At 36.7% G+C, this 13,148-nt stretch overlaps 1 protein-coding gene across 1 annotated transcript in view; it reads right to left on the reverse strand.

The window, feature by feature from the left end:
- Positions 1-13,148, reverse strand: part of SLCO4C1 (solute carrier organic anion transporter family member 4C1) — a 31,496-nt gene that overhangs the window by 15,825 nt on the left and 2,523 nt on the right. The window contains exons 2-3 of the mRNA XM_083818926.1: positions 9,761-10,024; positions 2,585-2,779 (exon numbers count right to left, since the gene is read on the reverse strand). Coding sequence (XP_083675052.1) covers positions 2,585-2,779; positions 9,761-10,024 — 459 coding nt within the window. The remainder of the gene's footprint in view (positions 1-2,584; positions 2,780-9,760; positions 10,025-13,148) is intronic.

The raw sequence follows: 13,148 nt of genomic DNA on the forward strand, positions 1-13,148 counted from the left end.
TTCCAACCCCTACAATTCTGTGATTCTATGAATTCTGTGAAATCAACTTCAGACCAAATGCTTTCTAGAAATCAGCTTGTTCTTCCAGTGTCATTACTTAGGGTATAGTGTACAGAAGATAGTTTGTACCTGTACATTAACAAAAGTTAGCAGCTCTCATTAAAAGCTGCAACTCTAAGGTGTAGCATAGACACTTCACTGACATATTTACACATTATTAGATTGCCTTTTGTATATCTTGTGCCTACAATTTAATCTACCTTGTGGAAAAAACTTTCTGAACTAAAACTGTTACAAGCATCAGTTGTCAGAAGTACATGCATAGAATATTTAAGAATGTACATATTTAGATGCAGTTTGAGTGTTAAGAGTTGTTTTTTCAATCTGCCAAGATGAGAACAAGACTGTTGACAGAAGTAATATCTGCCACTTGAGTTTGCGGAGGACTCAATCGTGCATTTCAATTTACTGATGTGAGCCTAAGAATATAAAATCAGAGCTCTTAACAGCTTCTGGCAGTTCTAGAGAAGAAAAAATGTTGCAGCTGTAACTACATGCTACTGAAGAACACTCTTAGGTCTATACAAATTTGTGTTTTAGTACATGATTTTCTTGATGTCACAACAGTCTCTTCGGCTTATCAGAGATTTGTAGCACATTAGTACAGATGGTAGAAGGACTGTCTTTGCAGACAGACTTGCAAGTAGCAGTAAACTAGAGCTGTCTAAATAAATGGTGGGACATGAATCTTTGTTGCCTATGTTTTATGCATTTCCCCAGGTTGAAGAACCTAGATTTTCCATTTTTTTCCATATGTCTGTTTTAGGAGTATTTAGCACTATTGCAAGAAGTAATGGCAGGTGAGGGTAGAAGGGAAAACTGGCACACCAGTAAGTCAGAATAAATATGGAGTTAATGTATTCCATTTTCTGTATTTTAGCAATAATGACGTACTTATAGGACCACACTGAATTTAAGTCCACATTCATCCTGCAGAATATCAAACTTAGCTTAAAAGGTGCTTATTTCCTCCTACAGACCATTCAGTTTAAATTATCATTTGGAACTGCTTAACTGTTCACTAGCTCTATATGTAAATGCCTCAGTTAAGCAAGCAGAAAACAGTCTTCATGAGAAGATAACCATTTTCAGAAGACAATGAAAATACCAGTTTATAAATTGTAAACTTTTAATCAAAGATGTTATCAGCTATTTACACATACTAACAGAAACTTTTCTGTTTTTTTTTTTGTTTTGGCTTTTTGTGATGGAAGATGGTGTGTGTAAGACAGCAACACAATATATTTTAAATCCTCAGTACATAGCATTAGAGTTAAAAAAGAATTAGTCATAGTGTAGCTTTCTGTCCACTCCTCATCTATTTTTGATGTAGCAACCAGAGTACACTGCTGTCCTAAATTCAGCAGTTGTCCAGAGATCGTACAAGAATCAGTTTATTGTACTACCAGTTATGTTTTACTTCTCTACGCTATGCAAAGTCTTGAGTTTTCAGGTCATTTCTTGATCCCCTAATCATGTGGGCAATTCTATTTCTGTCCTATTTGTTTCACTAGCCTCCAAAAGTGTACAAGACTTCTCTCCCAGGACTGAGAAACAGCAAAAATAAAAGCTGTTTTTGTTATTTAACATAAGCAACCAGCCAATTTGTTTTCATCAAATGAAGTGGCTTGCCTGGAAAAATTAAGCAAGAATTCCATGCAAATAGCTGAAGATTTCAATTTTGCCTCCTTAGATACCAATTTAGAGTCTGGAAAACAACCCAGGCATCTAAGATGTTTTAAACTCCTTCTGGGAGTTTTCAGTACAGCTAACATACTTCTACCAGTTTATAAGTGAAATAGGGAAAGTACTGATCATCTTCATATCCATTGAAAACACATTAAAAGTTCAACCAATTAGGCAGTGAAAATGCACATAACACAGAATGCTGATTGGGAAGATTAAAAACTACTACGAAGAATTAGTATTCCTTCACTTTAACACTTAACAGCCCCACAGCAAGATATAAACCCATTCTCTATGTTTCTAGAGAATCCTTTTACTTTCCATTCTACTTTCAGGTAAGGGAGCATACTTCTAATATTTCCTCCTTAAGTGCCAAATTTATATGTGGCTAGAGGACTGCACTGATCCCGTGATGTACAGGAGTGTCCCTGCAGACAGGAATGCCCATTGTTAGAAGACAGCCAAATAAAGCATAAAGGAAGGTATGGCCATTGGGCTGATATACAGTAGCTTTCACTACCTATGAGAACAGAAAGCAAATTTTGCTCGGAATTCTTGTTGTTTGTAGCGAGACTATATTAACCACTTAATTAATCACTTTCAGTTGCTGATAAGAAAAAACAGGAGAGGTGCACAAAGTGACCTTATGGTACACCATAAAGTAACTATTGAAGAAATTTCACACTTACAGAATACTATCAGTTAGGTATACAGAACTACTTTATGCACATAAGCAAGAATTGAAGAAAGATTTGAGGTCAGAACATAAGAGAATTTGTAAGACAGTGTAGTCTATGATCTATCCAGACAATGTGTTATAAACAGTTTTAAAACTTACCTATATAAAGGGAAGACTTGTGCTTTGGGACACTATCATCAATAAAAGCTGTCCCCAAAGTATACAGTGGAGTTCCTCCAACTCCCAGCAGCAACTGTCCCAGTATAAAGACATAAAGATAGTTCGAAAGTGAAGACTTTGTGTTGGCACTGCAGGTGAAGTTTGTAGAGCTTGTTCCTGAAATTTGGCATGTATCTGAATGACAGAAACAAGACACCTTTAAAATTGTTACCCAACTGAAGAAAGATATGTTGGTGTTCTACGTGTACATACTATTAACTAAAATATTCTGCACTATTAATGCTAGGCTCCCAGTTTAGTTTTCACCCCTGCTAAGGAGTCCTATATGACACTGCCCAAGACTTCCATGACATAGTGCCCTCTGAAAGAAATAAAATTATGGCTTGGTTTTTGTTTCTATTCCATGAAGAAAATATGGATGAAATGGCCTTATTAAAACACTTTAGCTTTTTCAAAGCATTATTGACCTTATGTATGCAAAAGATACCAAATGGTTATTCAAGAGTTACTTCATGAATATTCTTAGAGAAACAGACTTTTTTTGCTCTTGTACTTCATAAAGGTTCTGAGGAGCACTTACGGCAACCTCCATTCTGAAGTGACAGAGGAAATAGTGGCCTGAAAAACAGGAGGAAATTTGGACTGTTGGAGAAGAAAGAACAGCAGTGAGAGTCATAAGTGAAAATCATCTTCCCTTCTCATACTCTGTTTTTGAGAAAAGCATTTCCCTGGAAAAAGCACACCCCACACAACAAACCACCACGCCTCTGTCTCTATGTGCACGCACACAGACAAAAGAGGGAAGCAAAGGCAGAACAGCCTAAGGTTGCATCCACTCCTGTAATGTTTGGCTTTATGAGGAGGGAATCAAAAAGAAGAAGAAATGAAGTCAGGGAGTATGTTTTCACTTCCCCTCCCCCTTGCTATCACTGTTCTTTTAGTAGCATGTTTCTTTCCAAGCTGGTCCACAGAACAGCATACAACCCTGAGGAAGGAAGATAATGTACCTGTCAGTTTGGTGGAAACAAGCCATCCTCAGCAAACATATGAAAACCATCCCCAGATCAGGTAAGTAAACCAATCAATGCTTTGGGTTCACAAAAGCAAGAACAAGGAAAAGCTTGCCATGCAGTTTGCTTAACCAGAAGGCTACATAGGTGTTGTCATAAATGCATTCCTGGGGTTTATCATACCTTTCTCCAGAAAGAACAGCATCATGGTTTGATAAAACAAGAGGAAATGGCCTTAAGTTGCACCACGGGAGGTTTAGGTTGAATAGTATGAAAAATTTATTTACTGAAAGGGTTGTGAAGTTCTGGAACAGGCCACCCAAGGAAGTAGTTGAGTCACCGTCTTTGGAGGTCTTCCAAACACATGTAGAAGTAGAGCTTAGTGACATGGTTTAATGCTGGACTTGACCGTGCTAGGTTAAAGGGTGAACTAGATCACCTTAGAAGTCTTTTCCAACCTGGATGATTCTGTAATTCTATGACAGTGGTAGTAGAGTCACGTACCACACAATCAGTAAGTCAGTGCTACTGTACAAAAAGTGGCCAACATGGAGTCATGGAATACCTCACTTCAATAGGAGTCAATATTTTCCTTCCTTTCCATTTAGGAAGGATCTTCATTTTAATGTTACAATGAAGTCACATAAGGAACATTATGAATTAATGTTCTCAAAACTTTAATTCTGGAGCAGATTTTCCATTTAGTGTCAATTCACTTTATTAACAAATTTTCTGCAGAAAACAGCAATGCTAAAATCTTAAATCAAGTTCACTTTGTATTATTAATACGCACAGTACCTAAAATTAACTACTGCAAGACACCATGTCCTGCAATACTTTGTTAACCATGTTCATGTACAGCATATATAAATACAGGTGTGTTCTATACAATTTAACCTTAAATGCCTATTAGGTCAATCTAAAACAGCACCTAGATAATTATTTAGTGTCATACATTAGTATCTTGTTAATATACATATCTGAAAACAAGCAACAGTGCAAGAAAATGACGGGAATTTTATTAAATGAAAAGATACAGCCCAGTTCAAGATATAGGGACAGCCTAATGAAATAAGGAGATTACACTCACTAATGGCAATCCAACTCTGACAGTGGTTCATCAAGAATCACATCCCCACACCTTGTGGATTTGTTCACATAAATCTAAAAGCCCAGGCCATTGTGTTACTAATTGAGTATTGTCTCTCCTTCAGCTCTTCAGTTTACATGCCATAGGATAACTTATCTTGATGTCACAATAACTATCACACTAGTTTGTTTTCAGAACCACACAATCCAGACTTTAACTACAAAATTAAGAGAACCATAAATATATACTTTAATACAGTTATAATCCTTTATTTCCATCGCTTAAAAAATTATCAATAAATAAGTCTGATAATTCAGCAAGTATACATGCATTTGCTGATAGGAATCATGGACTCTATATTCCATTGCAAGAAACATTTTAGAAGCAAAGAGGATTTAACAAGGAAGTTATGAGACTACTTTAAACTAGTGTAAGTCAAAATGGCCATCAAAAGACAACTTACTGTCCCTACTTCAGATGTGTGTCATCCCACCTTCTTGTAGTAGTACAAAGTTTTAAACAGTTAAAGAGATTGGCACAGGTTAAACCTAACCTTGATTAGTTCCACAAGACTGTTTGCTGCAGTCATAAGAACTGTGGACAAAAGAGGCACTGGCTTTTACATGATCACAGAAGTCTGACCTGAGAAAAGCCAGGCTGTGGGAAAAGTCTAGATGAGTGGCTGACCACTTATCTACTTTTTCCTCTATAAACCTGTTCTCACTTCTAAAAGTCACTGGATTTAACTGGTATTTTGAAGGGCAGAACTGCTTTAATGGCAACATGAATACAGTTAGTCATTATAAACCAATTTCCATTCTTTCCTCTGACATAACCACCTGAATCCAAGCTATGTAAAGGCCAAAGTATTCCCAAAGACCTAATTCAACATAATAGCCAAGGAGGCAGAACCAATTGTGAGATGCTTTAGCAATTATGTTAGTTAGAAACAAGACAGGTCAAGTCAAGACTAGCTTTACTCACACCTTAAAATGCAGCTAGTAGGTGTGGTCATTTTCATTTTGTTTTGTATATGTTCTTACCTTTTAATATTTTAAAAAGCAAGCTGTGAAGAATAAGAAATAAAATAGCTTGGTTTCTATTCCTTCTTAAACAAAAATCTGTCTCTCCTGTAGGTTTTGAAAGGGAAGGTCTTTTTGAAAGCATCGATAAATATTCTAAATAAAGACTAAATTCTTAGCTTCTACAGACAGATGTTCTGTAATATCATAAGTGCTATAGAGAATTACATCAAGTAAAGAACAGCAGTGCTACCCATTATCTGACTAATCTCAGTCTCAGAGAGCAAAGCTAACAGAAACAGCACAAGCATGCCAACAGTGCAAGAGAAACAGTCAAATTAGAAGCTGGCATCACAAAAAATGTCATCATCCCCCCTCATTTTAAAGTACACATCTATCACCATTAGTACCCAAATGCCACAGTCTGCTTCAATCTTTAATTTGTCCTCAGCATGTTCTAAGAAAGAGGATAAATTACTGCCCTTCTGAGAAGACTCACTAATTCTCAGACCCTAGAAGACTAATTCACCAGAGCTTCCAGCAAAACAGGGAACTGAAGAAAGGTGCCCAAGTCATTCTCACTCATTACCTCATTAAATCACACCATACACATTTCACCTCAAATGGCTAACAACTGTTATTATCCCAAACTGTTATTTTCCTAAAGACACGTTACTAAAGACATTCATGGAATAATTCAGATCACTAGAGACATCTGGAGGTCATTTAGTCATTAACTGCCGACCAGCTTGCTCAGAACTTAACTCAGCAAGGTCTTGAAAAGCCCTAAAGACAGAGACCATACAGTCTCTTTGGGTAACCTGTTCCAATGCTTGACAGTCCTCACAATGACGTTATCCTCCCTCTGCAGAGTGAAGAACTATGTTTCACATTTGCTGCAAAAGCCATCTCATACAAAGTTAATTGTTTCAGCTGAGATGGAAGTTCAAAAGTATGTTGATTATAACATCATTCCTACTGTGGTATGTACAGTACTCTGTACCGTCTCAGTAATTAAAGAACAGTTTCATTACAGAAAAATTCACTAGATGGAGCTCCTGACCCCAAATACAAGAGCCAGCTCAGAACCTGAAGACCCTATATAACGTAACTAAGTCATCATAACAAACAGATGACTACATCTAGATTACACTTTTTAATCTGAAGAATTTTTGGAGATCAGACAAGATGTGTTTGGTATGGCTTTTTTATTTCCATAAACAGGTAGTCCACTGGTCAGCTAATCTATTTCTTATTGAATGAGTAAACTATTCCTACAGAGTAATATAACAAGCATTTCCAAGGGAGTAGTTTTATAAGGTAGGGATATCATTTATCAAGGTATCATGTGTGCATACTCAAAAAAAGTACATGAGCATTCCACGCTAAAATAGTAACTTCCAGTTGTCTGTCTAGCCTCCATTATAAGGCTTGTATAGTTTTTAATAGTTTTAATTCAGATTAGATTTATTTATTCACCTGACAATCATTAAATGTTGCACTGAACTATACTTCACAATTATACCTCAGGTGAAACTCACTATTTACATACAACTGATGAACAGAAATGACCAAGTAACCAGCTAGTTAACTGTTCAACAATAGATGAGGTGGTACATTTTCATACAAAGCACCAAGAAACAAATAGACTGCAAAATTAGTATGTTGCACTTCCAAATGGAGTTCACTCCCAATAAATTAAGTCTATAAAACAGCCATCCAAACAAATAAGCAACAAGGAAGGCTTTCAGGGGGGGAGGAGGGGGCTATTAAATTCTACAACTAAGTGTATGGCCAAGACATTTCATCAACATCAGGACTAGCTAAACCACACATGATAAAATCATGTACTGTGGTTAATTTCACTATTAAAGGATGCTGTTGAATGGCACCTGTAGACTTATATTCAGTCTTCCATAGTCCATACATGCCCTGAACTCTGTAGCCATTTATCTTTGATAGTGTTTGGTTTAAGTTAGGACCTTAAATCTGCTCACCTCAGCAGTCACACCTTGGGCATCTACATTACAACAATCAAAGAAATAGCATGATTTCAATCAGCTTAAAGGGCCATGAAAAAAACACATGCTCCATTTGAAATTTTCTAGATTCTAGATTTCAAAAAGTTCATATAGAACTTAAGGTATTGAATTCCTACAGCATCTTTTAAAGGCAAATGAAATGGTGGATGTATTGATAAAACAGGAACAGACTCTAAGATTCCAAACAGAACTGGCACAAGGGGGAAGAGATCAGTTGCAATACTTGAAGGGAGTTGCTGACTCCCTTCAACACACCTGCTCAGTCAGTATTTCATTTCAATACAAAACAAAGCTACAAACAGGTCAGAACTTTATTTAAATTAAGTTCAGCTTCTCTTACATACTAGTAGAGTAGGGAGGGGAGGGTAATACAAAAACTGAAATTGGGAAAAAGGTCTGTAGTATAGCCAGAAGCAAGTAAGCTGTTGCTGTTCTACTATGGGTTAATACATAATCATTTGTTCATAGCCTCCAAACACTGAAGAATCTTGTTTTGGTTTTCCTCCAATTTGCCCTTACTCCATTAAAAGTTGAACTAACTTCTGACATCTATTTGTTGGATGGCAAACAATTTACCTATAACCAACCTAAGTTGTTTAATTAAAGGTCAATACCTGGATACCTCATGGAAGTGCATGGCAAGATGTGATGAACACAAAAAGTGACCTGAGAATCAACAGCTGGAATACTGAGCACCTTCCATAAGATTGCTCAATAGCTACTGATTTTTTTGATTAGCACTCTAATATGATTAGTCATTAAAGACACATCTGGTTAAGCACTACAATAACAATAAAGACAACCATGAAAGATTAAGTCAACCTACTTTAAAGATATCTGGATGTTTCTTTATTAACTACAGGTGAGCCACCACACAGAGGTACAAGTATATGGCATTAAATTTACAGCACTTGGCAAAGTCATTTTATGAGGAAAGCTACGTAAGATCTCAGAGCTTACTACCACCACTATTTCAGTACCGTTTTGTTCTGTGCAGTTCAGTTCTGGGTGTTTCCTCTTTATTTCAAAGAAACCCACAAGTTTACATCATTTTAGATGAACCTAGTGAAACTTCTTAATGAATTATTCAGGATGACTTTACAGTAGACAATAGTTCAAAGCACAACAGAATTGCAATATGCAGTAGCCTTTCAACAGGAAGACAGTAAGTCTGACAGCTTTTCTTTAAGATTTATTCTTCTTCACTGACCTAACATTGTACTGGGTCTGGCTGGGATGGAGTTAACAATCACTGCAGCCACCCATATAGTGCTGTGCTCTGCACCTACAGCTAGAACAGCATTGGTATCACACCAATATGTTTGCTGAGCAGTGCTGGCACGGCACCAAGACTCTCTCCAACACCCAAAAGCCAGTAGGATGGCAAGAGGTGGGGAAGGGCAACAGGGCAGCTGACGTAAACCAACCAAGGGGATATTCCATGCCTTATGCAGTCACACTCAGCAATAAAAGGCATGGAAGGGGAAGGAGAGTGGTGCTCTGTTATGAAGACATCTGTCCTCCTAAACAACCGCTATGTGTATTGAGGCCCTTCTTCCTGGGACATGGTCAAACGTCGCTCCTTGATGGGAAGTACAGAATAATTTTCTGTGCTTCTACAAGGCCCTTCTTTGAAGTTCAGCTGCCCAGCAAGGTAAAATCACCACATACTTGTATCCTTATTCACAAAGAAATGTCAAATCAATTTTAATCAAATTAAGTTTTCATTGCATTCATCAGTCCAAATAAAAAAAGCATTTTACTCTACCATTGCATGTAAGTACAGATCTGACTCAGATCTCTTCTGAAAAAACAAGTCTAGTGTAGAGACAGCTCTTGAACTCATGGATTTCACTTTCATCGTTAGAGATGATGTTACCCCACTTTTAGGGCTTCAAAGATTAACTGGGGGTTACCAAATTAAAAGTTGCACTAACTCACTATGGAGATTTCAGAAAAAATAATAAATCAAAACATAAGAATAAGCTTACCTTCACGCTTAGCTCCAAAGTGGTATTTTCCACTACTGAAGTGTGGTAAGGAAAATATGAGTGAGCCCAATCCTAGCATAAATGCTGAGAAAGCCAGCCATCGTGGTTTGTGCCCTCTTTCTCCAAAGAAAGATACAAACAGTGACAATATACAAAAAGCAATGTCATAACTTGCAGAGATTAAGCCAGTGAGGGAACTGTTCAACTCGTAACGCTTCTCAATTGTTGAAATACTAATGTTAATCAGGCCATTTACCACAATACCTGCAAGAGAACAAAAATCATAATTAGTCAGAAGTACTTAATTTGATGGGGTTGCAACAGTAAACTTACTAGTGTGTAACAGAAGGGTTACAATGAATATACTTGCAAAGCCACATTTTAAGGTATTTATTAACTTTAAAATCTGGGCATATAGTGGATTGGCACATTGCCAACTTAAGCCAGCCAATCTGCACAGGACCTATTCAATTTTGTTCTCTCCTGTGGGTATTAAAGATTTAACACTCAAGCATTCATCCAGCAAAATATCATGCCCCAAGCTCTGTTAATGTATTGAGGTTCCAGATTCAGTTTGAAGCACAAACTTTGAAGTGACTATATTACATTTTCAGAAGATACTGTACAAATTAAAATTAGTCAAGGTAGCTTTTACTCTTATGCAGGTCACTAAGACTGAATCAAGTTATTTAACAAGACATAGCCTTCAAATAATTATGTCAAACATGTATCTTTCCTTTGTAATGGTAGGGAGAAAATATAAGAAGGCTTTTGAACAGGCATCCTCCACCTCCACTACAATATTAGAGAAGCATAAAGCCATTTGAAAACACTGCAACTACTTCAGAGCAACTGAGTTGATTTACTTTAACTGACAAAAATGTTTGCCCTCTAAATCTTTATTTTCTCTGAAGCTGAAGTAGCAGATGACCTGGAAAAAATAGGCCTTGCAAGAACTGCCCTACTTAGGCAGAGGCAAAAAACAAACTCCAAAAAATAACTGATCCAAAAGCAGAAGTTAAGCCAGTTGCAGTTTCCAGTGAATGCTTATACACATTGTGCATTTTTACAAAAGATTTGGCTGCAGGTACTAACTTTAATTTCTAACTGCCTCACATTCTGGTTTGCATTTGGGACAACACCAAGTAGCTAAAGTTTACTTTTAACAGTCCCAAAATAGGATTCTGTTAAAAATGAGATGAATATCTATACTTCATAAGATTGCTAGATATCTTGCTGATAGTCTAATTAAATTGTGCCTGTAATAAAATGTATACCTTGGGAAAGTTAAAGAGGTCTTGAAGTCACTGCTGCAAATAAGATTAAGAGTTCTGGAACCTCAGAGATGACTGATTAGCATCTCTTAAGACACAGACCCTATAGTTATCCCTCTTATTCCTAAAAATTCAGACATGATTCTCTATCATTGTTCCAAAAACAGCACAGGAGGACTGCCGGCTGGGGACAACAATAGATTTAAGTTAACTTTCAACAAGCAGTGCACTATCCAGAAGTGCAACTACAAAAAGCTGAATTTCAGAGCTGTCTAGAGTCCTCTACTTATTAAAAAAATTACTCCAGAACTGTGGTCAACCAGCTGTTTTCCTATCACTGGAATCTTCCCACAACTAAGCACTTTAGCTTTCTGTACCAAGAGCTGCCTCCTTAAAATCTTAATTTTCTGATACACCACTATGGCCTTTTTATTAAGATAGTTTCACCTGTCAGTCTGGCCACCACACTTAGATTCATATAGGACTAACAGAAGTATTCAGGTGTGTCTCCATGTGATTATTTATTCCTTTGGCAACTATCTTTTCTTCTAAAGGAGCAGTGACCAAAGAACAATACTAGCATGAAGGAATGAACAAACAAATTTTCCTATTTGAAAAGCAGTTTGAACATTTGCTAAAGCTTTAAAACATTCATATGAAGTAGGTGACCTACTCAATGAGTTGATTACCAAATTAGAAGACATTGTTTTTTGCTTGTAGTTTAGCTGTCTCCTTTAAATTTACATCCTAAAAGCCATAAAAAACCTTGCAATGCAATTTTATTGGATAATTAGATTTCAACTGTAAAAATGCAGATGTGATAAATGGCAGCACAATTTCTCTGATAGCATCATTTAGTGAATAACCACTAAAGTCTCCTCAGGAAAAACACAACCTGTTTGATTTCAGCCCTACTTGAAAAACAAGAACATCTTAACTCTTAAATAGTAGTATACAAATTATGTTTTAACTGTCAACATCCAAAACATTTCTGTCCTGCCACATGCTTAAGTATACCATGCACTGATCCACAGAACACCAATTAATCATAAACTAAATTCTTTTGCTCTAACAAAAAACAAAACCATATTTTATTCATCCATTTACCAAGGAGTACTCTACAGTTGTTGTAACAGATTTAAAGCAGTAGTTTGCAGACACTCCATTAAAATAAGTGTCCTTCCAGTAACAAATCCAATCAGGGTATAAAACATTAGTGTTACCTAGAATTTACAGCTAGATGAGACTGGGCCAGTCTCAAAGACTAGTTCTGTTGTTTTGTTTAACAGAAGTATTACTGACATCTGAAATAAATAGACTTGCTTGTGTTCAATGTAGTGAACTAACTTTTACCTTGTTTGCTACTGTAACTATGAACTGCAGCATATCCAGTTACTATATTACAAGATGCAATTATACATTTATGCAATTCAAGTGCCATACAGAAATCAGGTATTAGTCATGTAACCATGTTCTACGCAAAGAAATGTTTTCTGTTCTCGAAATACAGGTTTCACCTGTACTTGAAACAAAAACAGCCAGAAACAAAGAGTTAAGTTTCACCTGGAATCTTCTAATTAGCTGAAATAGAGGCAATCTGCTGCTACTGATAACAACCACCTCTCTTCTAGGCCAGCTAGAAAGTAACCTGACAAGCACATGCCCTCAGTTACACACACACACTCACATACACACTTCTGATAACTACCTACTGTGTTCACTCACTCTGTAGAAGGTCAACTGCAAAAACTTCTACACATCAGGAGCATGTTAATGATTACTTCATTATTGTTCAGCACAGTAGGATAAAACTTTCCTAGAGGTATGTTATCAATACAAAATGTTTACATTTTACCTTCCTCAGTGATTATTGCTGTAATTTGGAGAGTGAATCAAACACTTAGAAACAAACCCAGAGTACAGCAGCAGTTTAGATAAAAACACGCACCACACAACTAGGATTTGAAAGTTACCTAAACCCTGAAACTGCAACACCTGAATATTTTTTGCAGCATCACATACAGCACTGAATTCCTTGTCTGCAACCTGTTCTTGTTTTTTCTGCTTCTCAAGAAATGAGAGGCAATTCTAGCCTTCAATGTCCAGTTTCCTCC

Source organism: Anser anser (assembly GCF_964211835.1).
Source record: "Anser anser genome assembly, chromosome: Z".
Taxonomy (NCBI): Eukaryota; Metazoa; Chordata; class Aves; order Anseriformes; family Anatidae; genus Anser; species Anser anser.